General features: G+C 43.5%; 1 protein-coding gene across 2 annotated transcripts in view; it reads left to right on the top strand.

Moving 5' to 3' along the window:
- The window catches only part of LOC138768017 (uncharacterized), a 43,667-nt gene that overhangs the window by 4,991 nt on the left and 13,253 nt on the right, over positions 1-25,423 (top strand). The window contains exons 1-6 of one of the 2 annotated variants that reach the window (XM_069945997.1): positions 706-860; positions 3,557-3,605; positions 9,968-10,085; positions 11,502-11,585; positions 13,135-13,219; positions 14,552-14,670. In XM_069945997.1, the coding sequence (XP_069802098.1) occupies positions 3,565-3,605; positions 9,968-10,085; positions 11,502-11,585; positions 13,135-13,219; positions 14,552-14,670 (447 nt within the window). In that variant the 5' untranslated portion in view covers positions 706-860; positions 3,557-3,564. Of the gene's footprint in view, positions 1-705; positions 861-3,556; positions 3,606-9,967; positions 10,086-11,501; positions 11,586-13,134; positions 13,220-14,551; positions 14,671-25,423 lie in introns of those variants that run through there. The other variant, XM_069945996.1, reaches the window with a different exon arrangement.

Below are 25,423 nucleotides of genomic sequence, written 5' to 3'. Positions count from 1 at the left end.
TCAGTATTCACACAGCTGATGAATAGGAAGCAATCTGCCTGGAGCATTCCTAATGATGAGGGTGGGGGAGGAGGGATGGAGAGGTTGTGCCAGCCTAATGCATACACGATCTAAGCTCCGTCCTTTGGGCATGGGGCTGCCAGTTTAAAAGTTGTTTTTTTTAGGACAATAACTGTATGACCTGCCGAACGTACCCCAGGACAGATCTTGGATTATAAGCAGCTATCTGAAGGTACAAGTGGTTTGGCGGGGACAGATTGTGGGTACAGAGTCACTTTAAAGGGGCCTTCCAGGTAAAAAAAAAAAAAATAAATAAAAATGAAGTCATACTCATTTACCTTGATGCCACATAGCTGCTGTTTCAGTGCCTTCCATTCCTCTGCTGGTCAACATTTTTTCCCCCTGTTTTTGAGGCAAACCTTGTCGCAGTGTCCCAGCTATTCGCTAATTGGCTGATTACCTTGCTTCCAGCCTTGTATCAAAAACCTTGTGAATATGGAATACCCCATTAAAAAGAGTAATTTTTATTAAAGGCAGTCTGAGTCGCTGACTGTAATATATGGAGGACAGGGAGAACAGTGTAAACATCTGGTGGCAGAAAACACTGAATCCAGAAAATAGTGAGGATATCCAGCACTCCAAAAGTAACTGTATAAAACGATCCTTTATTGAATTACATTAAAAACTTCATCTCCCAGTGGGGAGACCCGTCACCAATGCGTTTCACACAGTATGCGCTTAATCATGGTATGTATGGGATCAACAAACCACAAAAATTACCATTACGGCTGGCTACCGTTGGAACATCCGTGCACCCTTCTTCTCATTCAAGGCATCTACAGGTGAAAGACTTTTCAGAGGTGAGCTGACACCTTTTTTTAACTATATGTTTTTCATGATATCAGGCGGCAGCCATGCAGGTTGCATGATTGAAAATCTACTTTACATGACCCAAGTGACACAGCTGTAAGTGGCCTGAAGGTGGCCCTAAGAGTGACATTGCTAACGTCTAATCAGAAGATACTAGAGCTGTCACTCAGGACTCTGAACAATTGGGATTATTACAACAAGAACATTAAAACTAGGTTCTCTCAATCATGCAGATTGTATTAACAGCAAAGGAGCAATTTTTCTGCTGCACATATCTATATATATAGCACTGTCAGCAGTCATGGGGATCACAGAAGATTCAATGACAAATTTAACAGTCATATGAGTTCTTTTATTTAGCAATTAATGTTCTTTTTTTATGTACATGGGCCTTATGGAGTTTGAGCCACATGCATGAGAGATGATTCACATGGCAGTGTACAGTCTTCTATGGGACAAATGCTACAATATTGAATGGCTATAGGATTGTTCATGTCATCCATTAAAATACTTTCCTGTTGTAGAAAGTAATCCATTGTTACAAGCTAGGTTGACCTTTATTGACAGATTTCACATTCCATTGTTGGAACACTTTAAGTGTGAGTCATGCATCAAACCAATGTGCGCTGAGGAATGGTAAATTAAAGAATCACCACATTTCATATATTCATTTCCATCGTAACAAAACCTGTCACCAAAACCTACTGCAAAAAATCTTAATTCCAAAGAGCTTCAGGCCATGAATATTATATTATTAATATTTATATATCTCTATACCCTTCTACTCTATTGCAGGTGTTAGTGATGTGTGAATTAATACAGTGCAGCAAAATGAGCCACGGAGAACAGCATAAATCCTAGCTACCCCCCTGCCTAGGAGACAGAGCCCTATAGCATAAAACTGTATGAAAAGGGGCCAGATAGCAGTCCAGGCCTGGCCCTGTAGTAGTTGCATGGTCTGCTTTTATGGTAGCTTCACCATTGCTTCTGGGTGATAATGAAGTACATTATTACCCGATTTCAGTGATAACTTTTCAAGCCACATTTAGAATGTTGTATCATCTTTCCTGTTCTCTCCTGGATCTGTGCCATGCTTCAAGGGTGGATTCATAATGTAAATCCATGGAACCATCCTGGTTTAAATGGCATGGAGCAAGAAGAGAGACACATAGCAGACTGTTTCTCTCCCTGCTCACTCATTATTGTGCAATGTCTGTACACTCAGACCCTAATTGATATTAAAAAAAACATTACATTAAAGGGAATCAGTCAACCCCTCCAAACCCACTCCACCCTTTAACAGGACCCGGCATACATACCGGCTCCTGCACTTCCTGTGCACGGTCTCAGTCCCGCTGCAGAGATATGGCCATGTCCAGGGGGAGGGAGGGGAATAAATGGAATAAATCTGGTGCCCGAACCAACCATACCAAGCCAACAAATGCTAAAGGGCACAATAAACTGTTGATATATGAATATCTTTTTATTAAACCAAATCTGTCACCTCCTGCCGAACCAGCAGCAACCCTGAATAGGTGTCAGTAAAAGCATTCAGAACTTACCTTTGGTACTTGTATTTGTGTTTTTATTTTCATTAAAAAAAAGAATCATAAATAGTGTCAAGGAGAAGGGGGCTATATTTTCCTTGGCCCCAGCACTGCTACGCCCCACTATGCAGGGGCGAGCATACAAGTGGGAGTGTAATGTTAAAGGGCCAATACCAAAATGTATATAACTTTAAAATTAATGAACAAGTCCATAGACATACCAACAAGTTACCAGGATATGTAGATACTGCACCACAGTAGCTCCTACGGCCACTTGGGTGGTTTATGCGTTGTGGAGCAGCAAAGAGATCTGACACAGGGCTCTCTGCTGCCACGGTGCCACCATGTGCTCATACCCTGGTCCACGCTAGTCTCCTCTGCTCAAGCAAAGAAGGGGCATACATCTGCTCAAATGAACCTCTTTATAGCTATGTTTGGTGTATCCCAGGGACATCGCTAGCACTGGTCACTAGGGGCACAAGCCACAGGTTTCTGAGTGGTCACCACATTCAGTGGCTCCCCACTTTACCATTTACCCTCATAGGCTACAGACCATTTCAGGCCTGCAGCTTATAGGACAATTGGACAGGATCCCTGTACAGGCTGGCATGATGCATTGACCTCCCGTCCCAGTGTCTTATTGCTTGCAGTCCTGAAGACACAAGTTTGGAGTTCATGATTGGAATTAGCGTTATTTGCTGGCCCACAATAAGAAGCATCTTTACTTAGCAGGGGACACAATAAAGGGCATCTTTGCAGCACAGGGGCACTATACAGAGGCACCATTAGGTAGGGGCCCCATTATTGAGTATGGGATCTAAGTGGGACTCAGTACTGGGTAACGGGCACTTAGGAGAAACATTTACTGAGAGGGGGACACAAAGGTCTCATGATAGTAATATAATATAAGGACTGTGTACAGATTGTTCTGATGTGTGAAGAATAAAGCTGGTTACACAACTATTTTATCACCAAAAATATATGAAAAAGCATTTCCTTTTTTATTTCGCAGGTATCTAATCATGGTTTTGGTGGGATAATGCAGTGTTAAATGCAATGTATATGTATATGTTTATCCTATAAGCATATTAAAATCCTAGTATATATTCAATATTAACTTTTATGTTTATATATTCTAGGTCATAAAATGGCTCCAGGAAATAAAGCTAAGACCATTACTGGTAAAAGGTAAAGAGGATATTGTAGAAAGACAAACTCAATGCAACATAGTTCTAAATGTATCATCATTTTTAATACGGCTTCCTAAAAGAGGAGAAACTGTTGTGATTGCAAAGGGGTGACCCAACTCCATATTAATGGCTATGGATTTACAGTGGTATATCCTAAAAAGTGCAGGTGTAATCTCTCACCTTAAAAACATGAAATCCCCGGGACCGGACGGATTCCCAGGAGAGTTCTATAAAATCTTAGCGGATGAAATCTCCCCGTCTCTCCTATCCCTGTATAATTCTTACCTGGAGGGGAACTATGTTCCTGGACAGAGTAATGTAGCCCATATAGTGGTACTCCCTAAGCAGGGTAAGGACCCTCTGATGCCAGGGTCTTACTGCCCGATATCTTTAATAAATACGGACTTGAAAATTTTAACTAAAATAATGGCAGACCGTCTATCTTTGGTGTTGCCTCGGTTGGTTTCCCCTGTTCAGGCGGGATTTGTGAGGGGGAGAGCAGCAGTGGCAAATATTAGAAAAGTGATGACAGTGCTTGATGAGATTGGTCTGCGGTCTTCCTCGCACCCATCCCCAGCCATATTGTCCCTGGATGCCGAGAAGGCTTTCGATAACGTGAGCTGGGGGTGGTTGCGGGGGATATTGCAGAGAATGCAGTTTTCCGCGGCGTTTCAGAATCTGATCCAGGCCCTTTATCAGGAGCCCTCAGCACGCATTTCCACTCCTGGCTTCCTGTCCAGATCCTTTCCCTTACAAAAGGGAACAAGGCAAGGATGCCCCCTTTCCCCCCTGCTCTTTAATTTGGCCATCAAGCCATTAGCCAGGTATTTTTCTACCAGTTCTTTGTTTCAGGGCATAAGGGTAGGGGATAGGGAGGTAAAGGCAGCGCTATTTGCGGATGACCTCCTATTGTTTTTGGGAGATCCTCGGCAAGATTTGCCGACTATTTTTCAATCTCTGCAGTTATTTGGCGCATACTCGGGGTACAGGGTGAATGTGGATAAGAGTGAGCTGTTGTTCCTATCCGAATCCTCATTAGCTGCAGCTGGCCCACTCCCGGTACCAGTCTGTGTAGCCAAACGTTCCATTGTGTATTTAGGGATTCACATAGGACGGTCACCTCTATCAGCTGAACTACCCACCCCTGATTCATAAAATCATAGAGGAACTCCGGAGATGGGGTAATCTGCCCATTTCATTGTTACCTCGGTGTCACCTACTAAAGATGATGTCTTTTGGTAAATTACTGTATCCCCTTCAAACTATTCCGCTACTCCTTAAACATCTGGATGTCAATAAATTACAAAGAGCCTTTACTACATTTATCTGGGCAGGTAGGAAACCACGCATTGCCTATCGTAAGTTGGTTTTAGCAAAGGACAAAGGGGGCATGAACATGCCAGACATACGCCTGTACAACATGGCTAGCTTATTCAGACACAGTCTGGACTGGTTAAGGGGAAAGGGGAGTTTCTCCAATGTGGTCCTTGAGTCCCAGTTGGCTCGTCCGTGGTCTTTAGTGTCCCTTTTGCACACCAAATTCTCTAAGTTGCCAAGGGAGATAAAGCAAAGTGTTGTGTTTAGGGACACAATTGCAGCATGGAAGACCAGCCGGAATTTATTTCAGATGTCCTTCCAGGTTAGTAAGTACATGGGGCTATGGGACCATATTGAATTTCCGGAAGGGAGGACAAACAAATTGTTTCAGAGATGGAAAAATCTTAATGTTTATAGGGTGTCAGGCTTATTACATTCTAGTGAGCCCCAACTATGCACCTTTGAGGAGCTACGGAGGTCTACAGGCCTGGGCCCCGGTCACTTTCTCCCTTACAGGCAGGTGATTGTGTTTCTTCGGTCACGTCTCTGTAATTGGACAAGAGAGGTGGGTACCAGTTTGCTGGATGGATATGTGTACAGTGAGGAACCATGCCATTCTCTGTCCCTCCTATATCAGGACCTTAAATCACAAACACTGAATCGGACTTCGCTGTCCCTCTTTGAATATTGGGAGAGGAAACTAGGCGTGCCGGACCTGTCGGCTCCCATCCTTAAAGGTTGGGCGGCGATTAGAACGGCAGTGATTAACGAACGATGGCGTGAGTCACATTTCAAGATCATGCACCATGCCACTTATGGATTTTCCCTGCCTAGAACTCCCACGGATCCAAATAGGCTGACAGCATGCCCGAAATGCTCTACTCCGGGCACCAGGCCCGGACTGGTAATCTGGCAAATCGGGCAAATGCCCGCTGGGCTGGCCGGATTACCAGTCCGTGGGCCACCCAGACTGCAAAAAAAAAAGACATTATAAATAAACAGCACCGCCGTGGCCCTCTGCCGCTGTGCTGCTCAATCAGTTGCAGAGGGCCGCTGCCGGGCTGAAGACTGCGTGGTGGGCCGGGAGGGGGAAAAAAACAAACAACAACAACTTACCTGTCACCCATTCCAGGCCTGCAGCTCCTCCTCCGGCAGCGCGCGTCTTTCTCATCTTCCGGCGCAGGCAGCATAGTACAGGAGACTCTGCCTGGGCCGGACGTCGCAGCCTCTATCAGACGTCAGCGTGTGCGTGTGTCTTTAAGACGCACACGCTGACGCTGACGTCTGATAGAGGCTGCGACGTCCGGCCCAGGCAGAGTCTCCTGTACTATGCTGCCTGCGCCGGAAGATGAGCGAGATGCCACGCGCTGCCGGTGGAGGAGCGGCAGGAACGGGTGACAGGTGAGATTTATTTTTTTTTCGCGGGTGGGGGCACTGTGGGTGGTGGCACTGCTGGGGCAGCGTAATAATTGGAGCAAGATATGGGGGATAGAATAACTATTTGGGGTACCTAGGGGGCAGAGGGGGTTCTCTGGGGGGCATGGAGGGGGTACAAAATACGGGGCACAGAGGAGGGATAGCATAACAAGGGCTTAACAAAGAGGGGGCATAGTACACTATGGGGCACAAAGGGGGCATTTAAAAACTATATGGGGCATAGAGGGGGGCATATGAACACTATATGGAGCGCAGAGGGGGGCACAATGGAGATATATATATACACACTATATGGGGGCACAGTGGGGATATATATATATACACTATATGAGGGCACAGTCGGGATATATATACATACACTATATGGGGGCACAGTCGGGATATATATATACACTATATGGGGCACAGTGGGGATATATATATACACTATATGGGGCACAGTGGGGATATATATATACACTATATGGGGGCACAGTGGGGATATACATACACTATATGGGGGCACAGTGGGGATATATATACATACACTATATGGTGGCACAGTGGGGATATATATACATACACTATATGGGGGCACAGTGGGGATATATATACATACACTATATGGGGGCACAGTCGGGATATACATACACTATATGGGGGCACAGTCGGGATATATATACATACACTATATGGGGGCACAGTGGGGATATACATACACTATATGGGGGCACAGTGGGGATATACATACACTATATGGGGGCACAGTGGGGATATACATACACTATATGGGGGCACAGTGGGGATATACATACACTATATGGGGGCACAGTGGGGATATATATACACTATATGGGGGCACAGTGGGGATATACATACACTATATGGGGGCACAGTGGGGATATACATACACTATATGGGGGCACAGTGGGGATATACATACACTATATGGGGGCACAGTGGGGATATATATACATACACTATATGGGGGCACAGTGGGGATATACATACACTATATGGGGGCACAGTGGGTATATATATACATACACTATATGGGGGCACAGTGGGGATATACATACACTATATGGGGGCACAGTGGGGATATACATACACTATATGGGGGCACAGTGGGGATATACATACACTATATGGGGGCACAGTGGGGATATACATACACTATATGGGGGCACAGTGGGGATATACATACACTATATGGGGGCACAGTGGGGATATACATACACTATATGGGGGCACAGTGGGGATATACATACACTATATGGGGGCACAGTGGGGATATACATACACTATATGGGGGCACAGTGGGGATATATATACACACTCTATGGGGGTACAGTGGGGATATACATATACTATATGGGGGCACAGTGGGGATATAAATACACTATATGGGGGCACAGTTGGGATATATATATATATACACTATATGGGGGCACAGTGGGGATATATATACCCTATATGAGGTCACAAAGGGGGCTTTGTGTACTATATGGGGGTGCAGAGAGGGCTATTATATGGGCACAGAGTGGGTACTATTACAGTGTGTGGCAATACATGGGGACTGTGTATAGAAGTAAGGTTGGTGGTAATGCCAGGAGCCTAAATTCTTTGTCTGGCAGATTCTGGGGAGATGAATTGTGCTTGGGAGATTAGTCATGATGGCCGGGCCTGATGGGGAAGAAAAAAATAAAGTGAGCGACTCCGATCAGAGAAGACGTCACCTGTGAGTCCAGTGTAATCACTTATGTAGGGGCGAGAGTGGGGGGACACTTAGGTTATGGGGGGCTCAGGCACATCCTTGCACAGGGAACCTCTGCTGTCTGTGTCTGCCCCTGCTGACAGCTAATATTGCATCTTCTGAGGACAGTCCTGCTGCTCACACACTATATAATAGTACTAATAGTGTGTGACATAATAATAATAATATCAGCAAGTGTTTACTGTGCGAGTAAGAGGCAGATTCCATTTAGTCAGGGGTCTGGGATAATTTATTTAGGAGTCTGATCGGGGAACAGCACAATGACAGAAGAGCGGACAGATCCGCTGGAATTGTTCTGTATTCTACCTGTGACTGCGTCTAATCACTGCTGTATACTCTTCTATAGTCTGCAGGGTGTAATACTCTGCAACATCTGTGTACACCCGGTAGCTGATATCACTGCTATATTCTATTCTGTAGTCTTGAGGGTGTAATAGTCTGCTGCATCTGTGTACACCTGGTATGTGATATCACTGCTGTATTCTATTCTGTAGTCTTGAGGGTGTAATAGTCTGCTGCATCTGTGTACACCTGGTATCTGGTGACTATATGGTCAGTGTATGGCGGTATTATTGATTATATTGGTAGTGTACACTTATTTTTCTTCTGTGATAATTCTGGGCTTCACATATGTAAGAAAGTAATGTGACCAAGTAGAGCAAAAAATTCTTCTGTTCGAAATAGCTGGCGAAATGGGTGTGTGTGTGTGTGTGGGGGGGGGGGGGGGGGCGACGATATATATGGGGGCTGGTGGGGGTTTTGTGCCAGGGCTGCTTTTCAGCCCCAGTCCGGCTCTGCCGGGCACGGACCTATTGCATGGGTTGCTAGAGTGTCCTAAGTCTCAACTTTTTTGGCAAGAAATTGCGAATCTCTTAGACGCTAAATTGCACATCAGTTTATCTCTAGACCCCAAGGAGATAGTATTACACATATCCCCAGAAGATCGGCCTATGACCTATCTCACACATATATTTTAGTAGCAAAACGTTGCCTTTTAGTCAAATGGCTGCAACCCGAACTCCCAACTGTGTCTGAAGTGTTAGGACAAATAAAGTTTTTTCAGAAAATGGATCAAATTGAGACGGAACATCAGAAAGACAAGAGAGTGAAGTTGTTTATGGGTAAATGGCAGACTTTCATTAGTGTCTTCCTCACTCCTATGGAAAGGGAGGCGGTAGTGAAACCTTTTAAGTATACGGATTGGTATTTAAAAGGAGACTTGGCGGGATCCTTGGGTAATCTGAAATTGCCACAGAGACCTCGAGATACTGTAGGTTAGAGACTCATTTACTGGTGAAGGGGTGTCCTCTGCGAGACTGGGGGGGAGGGGGTGGTTTCTAATGATGTGTTTGTTCGGTGTCACAAATATTCTGTTTCGATTTGTTCAGATATCACTTGTTTCCTGGCATGTGTGGCTATAGGACATGATATGATGATGCTTATGTATATTTCTGTTTCTGTTTGTGGGGGAAAAATGAAAATAAAAATATATTTAAAAAAAAAAAAATAATAATCAGGTCCAGAAGTGTCCCCTCTTGTTGGTTCTTGTACTAGTTGAGAAAGGCAATTGTCTTTTGACATGTTTTATTTTTATTTTTTATTTTTTTTGCGACACAGATCACTGCCTATTCGCAGATCCTCCAATTGCAGATTTGTGAATAGGCACAGAATAGGCATAGAAACATATTGGCTTCAAATTTGTCCGTAATTGTGGATCTGTAATAACGGACATTTTTTTTGGACATGTGAATGAGGCCTTACTGTTTCATTCCCATACATCTGATCAAGAGATAATACATACACTAGACTTCCTACTGAGAAAGTGTAAGCTTATATGTCATCTGTTACAGTCAGCATTCAGGGTCTGAGATGAAGAAGAAAAGGAGGGTGAAGAAAAGTGCAAGCGGGAAAAAAGGAGCAGAACCTGAACCATTGCGCTGCTACAGTCCTCTAGTCTACGATCCAGAGGTATTGATGACAAAAGGCGTGACATTTGGCAGTGATTGTTCCCTTTCTTACAATGCTGTGTGTAATCTCTCATATTTCTGTCTTTAACTATTCTGACATAAGTTTTAATAAAGTGTAAATCTTTGAGCTTTATGAGTTGTCCACCATCCCCCCCCCCCCCCCAAACCGCTTGTACCTTCGGATAGCTGCTTTTAATCCAAGATCTGTCCTGGGGTCCGTTCAGCAGGTGATGCAGTTATTGTCCTAAAAAACAACTTTTAAACTTGCAGCCCTGTGTCAAATCGGCGTGGCCTAGTGTGTCTGTGCATTAGACTTGCACCAGCCCTCCATCCCTCCTCCCCGCCCTATTCATCATTAGGAATGCTCCAGGCAGGTATTCTTCTATTCATCACCTGTAAGAACACTGCACATGTGTTAGATTGTTAGGCACCTGTGCAGTTTTCAGACAAGTGATGAATAGAAAAAAACCTGCCCAGGGGCATTTCTAATGGTGAAGAGGGTGGGGAGGAGGGACAGAGAGGTGGTGCAAGCCTTGGCACAGATACTTTAGGCCACGCCAATTTGACACAAGGCTGCAAGTTTAAAAGTAGTTTTTTTAGGACAAATAACTGCATCCCCTGCCGAACGGACCCAAGGACAGATCTTGGGATTAAAAGCAGCTATCCGAAGGTACAAGTGGTTTGGGGGGGGGGGGGTCGGATTGTGGGTACAGAGTTGCTTTAAGGTTGGTGGGATAACAACCACATATGGGAAGGGGGAATTATGTCTACAAAGGTTAGGGGTCTACATAAGATAAGCCAGTAACTTTAGACTTCATTCCTAGTGTTACACTTTCTTTGACAAGACAGTGAATACTTGTGGCTACAACTGGTGTTTCACTGGCTAGACTGGGGTTTGGAGTTTAAGGGACCTCTGTTTTTTTCCCCGCAACCCCCACAAGGTGCTATGCATGTCACTAAAGGAGGATGCCCAGGTCACTGTGTACCCAGCAGCAATAATAAGATAGTAACAAGGCCATAAGCAAGTACATATACACCAGGAACTTAACACACCTCCTGACTCTATAATTAAGACCATCAATTGATATTTTTTACCATTATTAAAATTAAGTTGAAGGAACCAACCCCACTATGGCAGTCTCTTTCATTTGGTCCATTTCCCATGACCCCTTTTGCATCTGTATTTGGGGGTACAGCTGCTTCTCATTATCTTATGTTTCACATGTTCTTTAAAAATCAAAATAAAGAATTTTAAAAGAAATACGTTCACGCCCATCTGACTATTAATTGAATTATCAGACAAATTATGAACCAGTATTTTGGATTGTCTACAGTACAGTAATTTTTTTGTTTTTTTTAAAGCACCATCCAAAATCTCCTAACATCTATATCCTTACATGTGTCATTTTCCCATTAGGCGAGTCTGCGAGAACTAATGCAGAAATGTGCAAAACAGCCAGAATCTTATAAAATAAGCGATCTCCAAGAATATGAAACTAACGTAAGTATAAAAATAGTGAGGCATGGCCTCCTCCGGCACCTAATTTGTCAAGGTTTATGCCTGGAAACAGATAGAAAGACTGGTCAGGGTTTAAGTAACGCTGAATGTACAGAGGTATTCTCTGTTTTTCAGCTTATTAACTTTTTCATTTAAAAAACAAAGAAAAAAAAAATACAGGTCACTGGTAAACGCTGTCATGTGTCAAGGTTAGAGATGAGCGAACCTCGAGCATGCTCGAGTCGATCCGAACCCGAACTTTCGGAATTTGATTAGCGGTGGCTGCTGAAGTTGGATAAAGCCCTAAGGCTATGTGGAAAACATGGATATAGTCATTGGCTGTATCCATGTTTTCCAGACAACCTTAGAGCTTTATCCAAGTTAAGCAGCCCCAGCTAATCAAATACCGAACGTTCGGGTTTGGATCGACTCGAACCCTAACCCGGTTCGCTCATCTCTAGTCAAGACATAAAAGAGTAACACTTGTACCACAAAAGCAAAAAGACACATGTGAAGTATTAAAAGTATAAAAGAAGGTAAAACCTTACAGCCTTTTTAATGAAACATGCTATGGATCAACCTCAAGAGATCTGGGTATTGCTAATAACAATACAGCGATAGAAAAGACCTAATGGAGGCACTACCATTCACCCAAATACAAAGACAGAGGAAAAGTAGGAGGCAAGAAGGAAAAGTATTAATGGATGAAAGAAAAATTTGTCCCACTCGACAGAGGCCATCATCTACCACTGCAGAGGAGCAGCTGTACAGAAGGTCTTTACCCCACAGATATAGGTTTTTACCCCCCAAAGGGTATCGCCAGTTAGCCAAGGCCTGAACCTTAGGAGCACACAGGGTTTTAAATCTAGTTTGTGTATGGTAAGTGCCCCTACAAAGAAATTCTTAATGAAAACCTGATCCAGAGTGATCTGGACCTCAGATTGGGTCAAAGGTTCATCTTCCAACAAGACAATGACCCTAAGCACACAGCCAAGGGTCATTTCTGTGAATGTCCTGGAGTGGCCTAGACAGAGCCATAACTTCAACACCTTTATACACCCAAACTGACAGTCCTTGAGATGATCTGCAAAGAAGAATGTTAGAAAATCTCCAGATCCTATTGTGGCATCATACCCAAAAAGACTGGAGACTGTAATCGCTGCCAAAGGTGTCTCAACCAAGCACTGACAAAAGAGTTGGAATTCTAGTGTCAATGCAATATTTATTCCTTTTCAATAAATTAGTGAAGTTTTCTAACATTCTGTTTTCTTATGCCTATTTATGGCAGTTTTCTGACATGTAAAAGTCACACATATTGGTGTAAGCTGCATTTTTGCACAAAATTACTTAGCTATCTGGCTTAAAAATCTACACTGGTTCATGAATTAACCTTGTGCACAGACAACCTTTAAAAGAACGTAGATTTTAGTAAATTCCCTACAAAGCGGGGGTTTTTTAAATGATGTTTTAAATAGCTGTCTGAAAAGATAAGGATGAGTATGTATATAAAAATTACAATGGGTTAAGTAAAAGGTTATGTCACTCATTACAGGTGACCCCTAATGGAATAGTTAGGATGGGTGTTTCCAATCACATCAGCCGATTTGAAATTCCAATGGACATCAAACAGCTTGAAGGTAAGTTGCAAAGTTAGAAGATTAGTTAAAAAGAAAACAAAAAACTGTATTATGTGTTTTAGAAAAAGTGTGGAGATACTGAAAATACAGATCTAGTTGATAGTTTAGAATGTGTAGGGCCTTTTGTAGTGCCTTTTCAGCTGTGATCGATAGAGGGATTGAAGTACTCCTTATCATTTATAATTATAGATTTTTTTTTTTTTACATTTCTTATGCCACCATAGAGTACTGGAATAAAGGAGTTTTCTGACAAAATGAACTGATGAGCTATCTTCAGGACAGCTTATCAGTCACTGATCGGCACAGACAGGAGCTGAGCTCAGTTACAGGTCGCAACCGCTACACAGTGAACAGAGACAAAGTCCATACACTGTGTAGTGTGGGCCCTGAACGGTGCGGGTGCTAGGTATTCCGGACCCCCGTATCAGATCCCCAGCATATTATAGACCCCAGTATTCCCTCCCCCCAGCATGTTACAGGCCCCATTTTAAGGACCCAGCAGTTTACAGTCCCCAGTATGCCACTGCTAGCAATCCGCTTCAGAGATCATCCTCTTCACTCTTCTATACCTTTCTATATGCCACTGCCAGCAAGCAGAGTTAAGAGGATGATCTCTGAAGCTGCTTGCTGGCAGTAACAATTAGGTATGTGGACCGATAAGATGATTAAAGTAAGTGATTACAGTGCACTTATATCCAGTGACTCACAGGGGATGTCTTGTCTGATTGCAGTCGCTTACTTTTCCTTTCTTCTCCGTCTTACTTGGCAATCATAAAGACTTATTCCAGTCACAACTCGTCTCTGTAGAATCTGCCAGACAGACATTTTAGGCTCTTTACTTCAGCCCCATCCTCACCCTATACCAAGTCCCTATTTGTATTGCTCCACATTGTAATGGTGCCCACTGTGTGCTCTTATAAAGTATTTTGACCATCCCTATGACATCACATAGTAGTAAGGCCCCAATTCGTACCCTCATATAGTTAAGACCCACTGTGCCTCCATATAGAATATAGCACCCCTCTGTGCCCCCATATAGTATTTAGGCCTCCTTTGTGCCTCATATCGTAGTTATAAACTTCTACCCCCTCCCCAAGTGGTCTACCTTGTAGGTAGGCAACTCCCAGTATGGTGTTTTTCCAATGCAGGCATCTCCCTGTGGGTAACCCCCCCCCCCTCCACACACAGTTAGCGCCCCCTCCAGGAAGCTAATGGGTCTCCACTGTGTCAGTGCAGTTTAACTATAAGCACTTCTAATGGGCACTTATAGTTAAGCCATGGTCCGAACACAGTTACATATATATTTTATTATATATTTTCCCTTTCTTTTAGATATGACTGTTCATGAATATCTGAGAATTTACTGCCAGATCTGCAAGCGAAGGCAGATACACTATAAGAAATTCTTTGATAAATTTGATAAAGATAAGGATGGTCTTCTTTCTATTACGGTATGTATAATAATTTTGCATGGGAGTTTAAAGCCAGGACCGGGATGTCAGTATAGGTTTGAGTACCCCAGGTGATCATTTCTCATCACTGTCAACATGATGTGCAATTATGTAAATGTTAGTCTCATAAACATCTCATAGTCACCATCAATGCAATCCAGAACTGAGGGTCCAGAGCTGTGAGAGGTGGCTGAAATTATGGCTATACCAAAGAGGAAGAGCAGCTTTAATATCTGAGAAATTATAGCCTGTTTGGGCGCCTTTCACACCAGAATTGCCAGTTTATGGCATGGTAGGAGACTTCTATTACCTGTCGGGAGGTGCTCCAGATTTGGACATAAGGAAAGTGCATTAATATAGTGGGGCAAGTTATGCTGTGAGTATGGTAAGGTGTCCGATAGGACTCATGGCTTAGAGTACAGAGCTGTAGACCACACTATGCAGACCATGCCCCTTTCAGACTTTCCCTCCCAGCAAGCACAGGGAACACTTAAACCAAAGCAATGTTCGTAACCAAGTTACAATTTTGAAAAACTGAGCTCTTCTTGCAAAATGCTCTTAAACCAAGTTACTCTTAAACAAAGGGACCACTGTATTTGCAAGCCTGTACACATTGCTTCATGGGCAAATGAATATCACTAACCTTATATATACGAACTAGAATTGCATTTCCAGGGAAATACATAGTGCTTGAAAAGAGCGCCCCTTTACCAATGACTTCCTTTAAACTTTAATTCTGGGTGCCGTGCCTTTGAGAGCGACTTGGGTCCCATCCCTTTAAGAGCGACCTGGGTCCCTTTAAGAGCGACCTGGGTTGCTTTAAGAGCGACGTGGATCCCTTTGCTCTTAACGGAACCCAGGTCGCTCTTAAAGGGACCCATTTTGCTCTTAAAAGGTACATATTTCGCTCTTAAAGAGCCCCAGGTCGATCTTAGAGGGACCCAGGTTGCTCTTAAAGGGACATATTTCGCTCTTATAGGGACCGAGGTCGCTCTTAAAAGGGACCAGGTCGCTCTTAAAAGGGACCGAGGTCGCTCTTAAAAGGGACCGAGGTCGCTCTTAAAAGGGACCGAGGTCGCTCTTAAAAGGGACCGAGGTCGCTCTTAAAAGGGACCGAGGTCGCTCTTAAAAGGGACCGAGGTCGCTCTTAAAAGGGACCGAGGTCGCTCTTAAAAGGGACCGAGGTCGCTCTTAAAAGGGACCGAGGTCGCTCTTAAAAGGGACCAGGGTCGCTCTTAAAAGGGACCAGGGTCGCTCTTAAAAGGGACCAGGTCGCTCTTAAAAGGGACCAGGTCGCTATTAAAGGGACCCAGGTCGCTCTAGTGACATGGGTCTCTTTAAGAGCGACATGGGTCCCATACCTTTTGGAGTGACTTGGGTCCCTTTAAGAGCAACATGCGTCCCGTCTGTTTAAGAGCAACTTGGGTCCCGTCCCTTTAAGAGCGACTTGGATCCCTTTAAGACCTACATGGGACCATTTAAGAGCGACTTGGGTCCCGTCCCTTTAAGAGCGACTTGGGTCCCGCCCCTTTAAGAGCGACTTGGGTCCCGCCCCTTTAAGAGCGACTTGGGTCCCGCCCCTTTAAGAGGACTTGGGTCCCGCCCCTTTAAGAGGACTTGGGTCCCGCCCCTTTAAGAGGACTTGGGTCCCGCCCCTTTAAGAGGACTTGGGTCCCGCCCCTTTAAGAGGACTTGGGTCCCGCCCCTTTAAGAGGACTTGGGTCCCGCCCCTTTAAGAGGACTTGGGTCCCGCCCCTTTAAGAGGACTTGGGTCCCGCCCCTTTAAGAGCGACTTGGGTCCCTTTAAGAGTGTCATGGCTCCCTTCCCTTTAAGAGCGACTTGGGTCCCTTTAAGAGCGATCTGGGTACTTATAATGGTAAAGATCATTGCTCGGTTACCATGACAATCTTACTTATGTCAGTGAGACAAAATCGTTAAGGACCTTCCATATATTACATCTTCTATTTGCCAATAGTGGACATGTGACTGTGGATGGTGTGATACATTGCCTGACAAGACCTTAGAATTCCTATTGGCTGCTATATTTCAGCTATTTGCATATGTGCTGTGATTGGCTGTGAGCGGTTAGAGTGTGGCCATTATTTGCAATGGGCCATTATTTTCTATGGGAAATTCGGGGTCTTTAAACGTACATTTCTTACAAACGACAAATCCGATCAAAACGAAAAATAGATAGCACACCTCACACCGCCGAGGGCTTCAAAACGCAGTTTGAACCGAGTGTGTGCGCAAAGCGGTTCGGGCTGTATTACGTGCAGAAAAATAGCTGGAGGAAGAAGAAGAAACAGAAGAAGAATACGGATTACAATATAGGGCTTTTCAAGCACTATAATGAGCCATAATCTAATAGGATGGCAGGTCTTGAATATAGGTGTCAGAACACATAGGGGGACATTTATGAAGGCCAGCGGTTTTTACGCCGGGCTTACAAATGTCCCCGCAGCTCTGGAGCTCAGGGGGATTTATGTAGAGGCGCATTGCCTCTACATAAATCCCGATCGCACAGAGCCTGTCCATGCGAAAATTTTGAAGGTTTCAGTATAATTTTTTCACTGAAAAAAAATCATAAATGCGGTGCTCGCAGAGGCCGCGCCCCCTCTGCATGCTGCCCCACCCCCGTAACACGCCCTCTCCACCCCACTGGTGAAGGTGGCGCAGATGGGGCAGATGCCAACATTTTTTTTCGCAGAAATACGGTTCGAACATTTTCATAGTGTGTTGCAAATTGCGGAGACCGCAGCATTGGAGGAAGCTGGTCTGGTCTGATGAAACATGTTTAATTTTACATCCTGTAGCTGGCTGTGTAAGTATATTGCTGTGTGAGTATACTTAACCCCTTTCCCGCACAAGGACATAACTGTACGTCCTCACGCGGGTGCGGGCGTTCAGAGCAGGGCCGCACGGCGACCACGCTCTGAACCGCGGCAGTCCCGGGTGCCGCTGGTAGCCCGGAACCACCAGTATTAGCAGGCACGGTCCGATCGCCGTGCCCGCTAATACAGTAATCAGATGCAGCTGTCAAACATGACAGCTGCATCCAATTACCGGATTCAGCTTATCCCTGGTGTCTAGTGGAGGAGATCGCTCCTCCGGGACGTTATCCCGAAGGAGCGATCTCCGTAACTGAAGCCGGCCGGGGACCGCTCCAAGATGGCGCCGTCCCCGGCTCGGCACTCGTTTGTTATCGGCTGCAGCAGCCGAAAGCAAACAAGTGCCTATCTCATTGATCTTTGCTGTATAACTATACAGCAAACATCTCAATGAGAGATCACAGTGTATATACTAGAAGTCCCCCAGGGGGGCTTCTAGTATATGTGTAAAGAAAAAAAAAAAAAGTATTGTTATAAGTAAAAATCCCCCTCCCCTAATAAAAGTCTGAATCACCCCCCCTTTTCCCAGGTTATAAATAAAAGTAAATAAATGATTAAATAAACATGTTTGGTATCGCCGCGTGCGTAATCACCCGAACTATTAATGACATTACTGATCTTATACGGTAAACGGCGTCAGCGCAAAAAAATCCCAAAGTGCAAAATTGCGCATTTTTGGTCGCATCAAATCCAGAAAAAAATTTAATAAAAAGCGATCAAAAAGTCGTATATGCGCAATCAAGGTACCGATAGAAAGGAAACATCATGGTGCAAAAAAATGACACCTGACACAGCCCCATAGACCCAAGAATAAAAGCGCTATAAGCCTGGGAATGGAGCGATTTTAAGGAACGTATATTTGTTAACAATGGTTTGAATTTTTAACAGGCCATCAGATACAATATAAGTTATACATGTTATATACCGTTGTAATCGTAACGACTTGAGGAACATGCATAACAAGTCACTTTTACCCCAGGGCGAATGGCGTAAAAACACATTCCCCCCAAATAAAAGAAATGCGTTTTTTTTTTTTCAATTTCACCACACATTGAATTTTTTCCTGGTTTCGCAGTGTACTTTATGCATAAATTCAGCCTGTCATTGCAAAGTACAATTAGTGACGCAAAAAATAAGGGCTCATGTGGGTCTGTAGGTGTAAAAATGCAAGTGCTATGGCCTTTTAGGCACAAGGAGGAAAAAACGAAAACGCAAAAAACGAAAATTAGCCTGGTCCCGAAGGGGTTAAAGAAGAGATGTCACCAGGATGAACCATGACAAACCCGCAGACTTCTGTCCACCAATAATTATGCCTACAGTGGGCAGCTGAGCATCCGAACTAGACCATGGAGCAACATATGTCTGCGGCTTGGTTTGTTAAAGGGGTAGATCAGCAACAAAATTCCTTCAAATGAGTGATAAACATAACCTCCAAATGATATAAAAGCAGAAAAAAAGTGATGGAATAGGTGTAAAACATCCTGCAAAAAGGATTTCTCATACAAGAGGGAGGGGAACAAACCCCACATGTTATGTTGGGTTCACACAGAGATTTATCTGACAGATTTTTCAAAGCCAGGAATGGACTATAAACAACGAACAGGTCATAAAGGAAAGAAAGATTTCTCCTCTATTCAAATCCACTCCCGGCTTTGGTTTAAAAAATCTTTCAGATAAATCTCTGTGTAAATATACTGTAACACTGCTCTCCAGCAGATCTTCCTACTAGCATATCATTTGTTTTCCCAGCTTCCTGGTTGCATTAATAACTTATTTTAAAGCTGTCAAAAATCACTACTCCTAAATCCTTCTCTTCTGAAGTCTTTGCTACTGAAATGATACTTGGATAGAGGAATTCATCTCCCCAAGTGCATTATTTTACATTTGGAAACATTGAACTGCAGTTTGGACCACTTATCTAGCAAAGCTAAATTATTTTCCATATTATTGACACCTCCAAGAATATCAACCCTATTGCATCAGCAAACAGACAAATCTTACCTACCAAACTTTACAAACATATTAAAAAGAACAGGACCTAGAACAGACCCCTGTTGCCCCCACTTGTAACCACTCTGATCTGCATATATACCATTAACAACAACCCTAGGACATTATAAGTAGTGAGGTTAAAATAACCCCTCACTAGCGCTGCACTTTATTGCTGCTCACTGTCAAAAAGTAAACACCCGTAGGTTCACTGGGGGGTAATATATGTGTAAAATAATTCTATTGACATATAGCGCAATGTTTTGGCAATCCTATGTATAATGCTGTTAGTACAAGTAAATGAATGGTTGTTTTTACCTGGTTGTCGACTGCTTTTAACGTTACCAAGTACCTGCAAAAGATCTACAATTTAACGCATATCGAGAATTACGGCAAAGCAGTCGACAACCAGGTAAAAACAACCATTTACTTGTACTAACAGCATTATACATAGGATTGCCAAAACATTGCGCTAAATGTCAATAGAACTATTTTACACAACCCTAGGACATTGTTCGCCCATTAGGAGCATGCCCAGATGTTTATGGGAATGCATAGTTACATGGGGCCATATACACTACTGTCTCAATAAGAGCTGCTGCAATTACTGTAATTTCAGTTTTCTTTGATGTTTAGTGTTATTTTTATTCAGACCTCAATTGGTTGATGATTTGGGTTTCCACTGACCATTGATATATTCGAATAAATTCTTAGTATAAACTGCACCTTACTAAACTACTGTTTATTAAAGGGGTTGGCCACTATATAGTAAAATTGTTCAGTGTACAGTATTACTAAGTGTACTCACTGTATATACTGACAGCAGCTGCCTGTGTACCTCATAGAGCTAAAATCAGACTCTTCTCCTCCAGGCTGGGCTGCCCTGCTCTGTGGTGAGTCTGTCCATAAAATGGTCAACATGGAGGATCATGTAACCATGCCCCAACCCCTGTGTCCACCGATGAGCTTGTATATGCCTATGAATCACACTGGGGTGGGGCATGGTCACATGATCCTCCATGTCAACCATCTTATGGACAGACTCACCACAGAGCAGGACAGCACAGCCTGGAGGAGGGGAGTCTGATTTTAGCTCTATGAGGTACACAGGGAGCTGCTGTCAGTATATACAGTGATTATACTTACTAATACTGTACACTGAGCAATTTCACTGTAAAGTGGCCAACCCCTTTAAGTGAATGAAAATTTCTAATACACAGTAAAGACTGCAGCAGCTATATACAGGTATAAACAGTCCCCTTATTCTGTGGGGAAAAAAGGAAGGGTGGTTTGCCTTATTTAATCCACAATGGCTAATCTGAATTGCTTTAAACAGGTTTGCCTTGGTTGTACACTTCCCAGATTTTTGATCATTTAATATCACAAGATGTTGTATGAACAGAATAACAGAAGGGCTTGGAATGAGGAGGATCTGGCCTACTGGGCACTTTCCCATGAGAGGAAAAGCAAGTCTGGGATATTTACAGTGAGGTTTATTTAAAGCCGATCTCAAAGATTTCACTATTCTGCTCCAACACAGACATCTATTTATATTACATTCAACAAACAGCTGGATGACAAAGTATTCCAGCAAGGAAAGTTGTATTTTCTCAAAAGAAGAATTAATATGGGTGGTAATAAATAGTAATAATGAGGAGATTAATATAATTTAAATGGGTTTCCATAGAAATATAAAACTGTCCACACTGCCACCACTTGCAGTAAAACCCTTACCCCCTGTGCCATCTTTCAGCCCGGCTGTGTCCTTATTGTGCCCTGAGGAGAAAATTCTTTCAAATAAACCGGTGTCAGAAAGTTATACAGATTTGTAATTTACCTCTAAAAATCTACAGTCTTCCAGTACTTATCATCTGCTATATGTCCTGCAAGAAGTGGTGTATTCTTTCCAGTCTGACACAATGCTCTCTGTTGCCACCTCTGTCCATGTTAGGAACTGTCCAGAGCAGTAGCAAATCCCCATAGAAAACTTTTCCTGCTCTGAACAGTTCCTGACATGGACAGAGGTGGCAGCACTTCCTGCGGGGCATACAGCAGCTGGTAAGTACTGGAATACTTGAGTTTTTTTTTTATATAAGTAATTTACAAATCTTTATATCTTTCTGACACCAGTTGATCTGAAAGAAAGGTTTCTTTCTCTGACGTACCCCTTTAAAAGTCACTTATTAATCCGGGCATCGGCGCTGGAACAGGGGAGCTAAGTGACCTCTGGCTTCAATTTCCACCTCCTCCTCGGCGATCCTCAAAAATCCCCCCCCCAGCCCAGAGTACCCCTTTAATCACTAGTATAATACACTGCACTGTATTGACAGCTCTCCTAATACATCCTTCAGTACGTCCCTCTGCCATATGTACTGCTTGCACCTATGACTGAATGATCTCAAGATTCCAGCCATCGGTTGTCAGCTGTAGTAAAACATTTACCCACCTGTCTGATCCGCAATCCAGTGCAGAAGCTCTGGGGTGCGCCAGACATGTGACCACATCAGCCAATCAGTGGCCTCAGCAGTCACATATCGCATTACTGGCATCACTGAGCAACATTGCCAGTAGTTTGTCACATGAAATATTTTAAAACAGACTTTTCAGCAGCTAAACCGGGTAAATACCTTTTAATAAATACCCAGGCATACCTTTTATATCTCTATAGTCCTTTCTGGTGCTGAGATAAAAGTCTTTATTAATATGTAAATGAGGCTCAAGTGTCCACAGGGTGTTCCCCGGATTGCAAAAGCCCAGGGTTAGCCAGCCCATCTTTTCCTCACCACCTCAGTGCCTGCGATCAAACAAAGAAGTAGAGCTGAGCAAAACTTGAGCATGCTTGGCCAAATTTACCACTAACCTAAAATACAATATGTCATGAAAAAACATTGCTAGATAAGGTGAAGTATCATGGAGCTATAGCCACATAAAATGAGATTTTGAAAAATGGGTTCTGGACCTTAAGGCCCAAATCAGCCCAGTACTGAAGGTGTTAACTCTAACTTGTGTTTTACTTCAATGGTCTTAGGGCAGAGATTCTTTTTGCCAGCAGTTATATAGGGGATTCTTAAAGTGTTTTTCTAGAAGCTAAGACTAGGATTAAAGTGGCACTGTCTTCAAAAAAAACTTTTCACATGTCAGAGAAACATTAGGGTTGAGCGGGTATGCTTGGGTGCTTTTTAAATATTCGTGCTACTGTACTGACAGTGTGTCAGTATGTCAGTACAGTAGTGCAAATATTTAAACAGTTTCAGAAGCAGTGATACTTACCTGTCTGCGTTCCTCCCAATGCCCGCCATCTCCGGTCCCCTGATCAATGATAGCCCATTCAGCCAATCACTGGGCGTGGCAGAACAATGCAGTGACCAGCTGAGCGGGCTGTCACAGAGGGATGGGGGGGGGACCAGTGATGGCGGACATCAGGAGGAATGTTTTTGTTCTAAAAATTTTGAATAAAAGATGTAATAGTTCTCTGCAAGATACATTACAATGACGACATACCACCAGGGTTCTAGTGTGTTTTGCAGAAACCTATTATTTTTTTGTTCCAATTTTTGTACATTGCATTTAAGCATCCTTTCAAGGGATGAAATATACACAAATTTAAGTAAAAATATGCAATGGGTTAACCAGACATCCTTCGATTTGCCAAGCAACAGGCACCTGGTAAAATGACCGAGTCTCCCATTGGTTTTAGTGGGGCTCATAATTCTAGTCAAGCACTTGAACATTTAAGTGCTTGCTCAACACCTAGAGACATGTCAAAAGTATCAAGACCCTGACCGAGGACCACTCCCAACTCTGTGACAGTGAAGATTAAGTGCTCAATAGACTTTCACTATGAGGCCGCCTTGTCACTCCACACAGAGCAGGGAGAGGAATGCTCAGAGCATGGAGTTCTATCGGCTCATTCTCACGATCAGTTGCAGTCTGAACACTGATCAAAACTTTTTGACATGTCCAAATTTTTTTGTGATGACAGGGACTCTTAAAAAAAACCTTTACTTTAATTTACATTACTGCAGACAAAGCAGCATTGTACTATACAGAATTCATATGTTAACCAAGTAGTTTTTTTCCTCTAGAGAAAACATGGGATAACCACAGTTTACACATTCAGTTTTTAGATGACCAGAACGCTTGTTTCAGACACCGTTTTTGAGACATCATACAGATGTTCTAAGACAGAGTTCAGTTACCAAGACGGATTACTTTTAAATTACTTAGATTTCGTATAGCAAAACTCATTTGCCATATAACTGTATGAATGTAGACAAACATGGATTTTGCAAGTCTAACCAGGAAAACAGGGCAGACATGGGCAAAAATGGTTGTAAAAATCAGGCAGGTCAGGTGAGGACAAAGTCTATTAGTATGAATGCAGGCGGTGTGTGAAATTACGCGCTAAGGTACATTGAGAACAGTGTAATGGAAAAAAATAGGACTAACATGTACTAAAATAGACATAAGAAAATCACAAGGCATCAAAGTTTTAAACAATATCAGGCACGCCAAAATGATTCATGTGGAAGAGTATATTCCCGTCTTATGATGTATTATTTCATTTATAACAGACTATGTTATATCATGGCACCAAAGAAATACATCATTATTGCTGCGGTCTTTGCATTTGTTGGGTTTGTGACCAGCATTAGAACCTAGCTAAGCAGAGAATAGATAAAATTCTAAAAAACACATCTATAACACAAAATATGGCACTGAAATACAACAAGTGGCTTCTGTCTTTACCCTATTATTGTTATAACATAGAACCATACATAATACATACTAAACAAAGTCATTCCTGTTCCTATAATATCATTTGTCACAGTAAAATCATAATAATTTATACAGTGTGAAAGGGTATTTTGGTTCCTGTCCTGTTGTATATATGAGTGGCACTTACCATAGAGTGGTGGACATTCCAGTGCCAACAGAGAGATGCATACTAGCATAGCCACCATGGGCTGTAGTGACATATGCATCACGCTGCCCAGAATTTGTAGCTACAGCATGTGTACATAGAGTAGCAGGGTGCATGCTTGCCCACTGCCCTATTCACTCTCCATGGGACTTCCAAACATAGTAGAGTTCAGCAATGTCTGAAAGTGCCAAAGAAACTGAATACAGTAGGAATTCCCCATGTGAACGGCTGCTCCATTTGTAGTGTCCCAGTACAGGTGTGCCACTAAGTCTTATACCACTGTTGACAGGTAACTGTTAGGCAGGGGCGGTCTTGGCATTTCTGGGGCCCCAAGCGAAGGTATGTTTGCCCCCCCCCCCCCCCCCTCGACACGCGTTCCAAAACAATAGACCGCTGTGTGTTGCCCCCAGTAGTATATACCCCTTGTGCGCTACCGCCAGTAATATATTCTTGTGTGCTGCCCCCAATAGTATATACCCCTTGTGTCCTGCCCCCAGCAGTATATACCCCTTGTTTGCTTCCCCCAGTAGTAAATAGCCCCCTGTGTGTTCCCCCAGATATATATAGCCCCCCGTGTGCTCCCCCAGAAGTATATAGACCTCCTGTGTGCTGCCCCAGTTGTATATAGACCCCCTGTGTGCTGCCCCCAGTTGTATATACCCCCTGTGTGCTCCCCCACTAGTATATAGGCCCCCTGTGTGCTCCCTTAGGGGTATTTAGCCCCCCTGTGTGCTCCCCCACTTGGATATAGACCTCCTGTGTGCTCCCCCACTTGGATATAGACCGCTGTGTGCTCCCAGTAGTATATAAACCCCCTGTGTGGTTCCCCCAGTGGTATATAGACCCCCTGTGTGCCCCACCAGTATTATATAGACTCCTTGTGTGCTGCCCCAGTAGTATACAGACCCCTGTGTGCTCTTCCAGTTATATATAGACCACCTGTGTGCC

This window comes from Dendropsophus ebraccatus, chromosome 11 (genome assembly GCF_027789765.1).
Source record: "Dendropsophus ebraccatus isolate aDenEbr1 chromosome 11, aDenEbr1.pat, whole genome shotgun sequence".
Classification (NCBI taxonomy): Eukaryota; Metazoa; Chordata; class Amphibia; order Anura; family Hylidae; genus Dendropsophus; species Dendropsophus ebraccatus.
The sequence above is the reverse complement of the archived record's forward strand: the minus strand, read 5'-3'. Positions and strand labels throughout refer to the sequence as shown.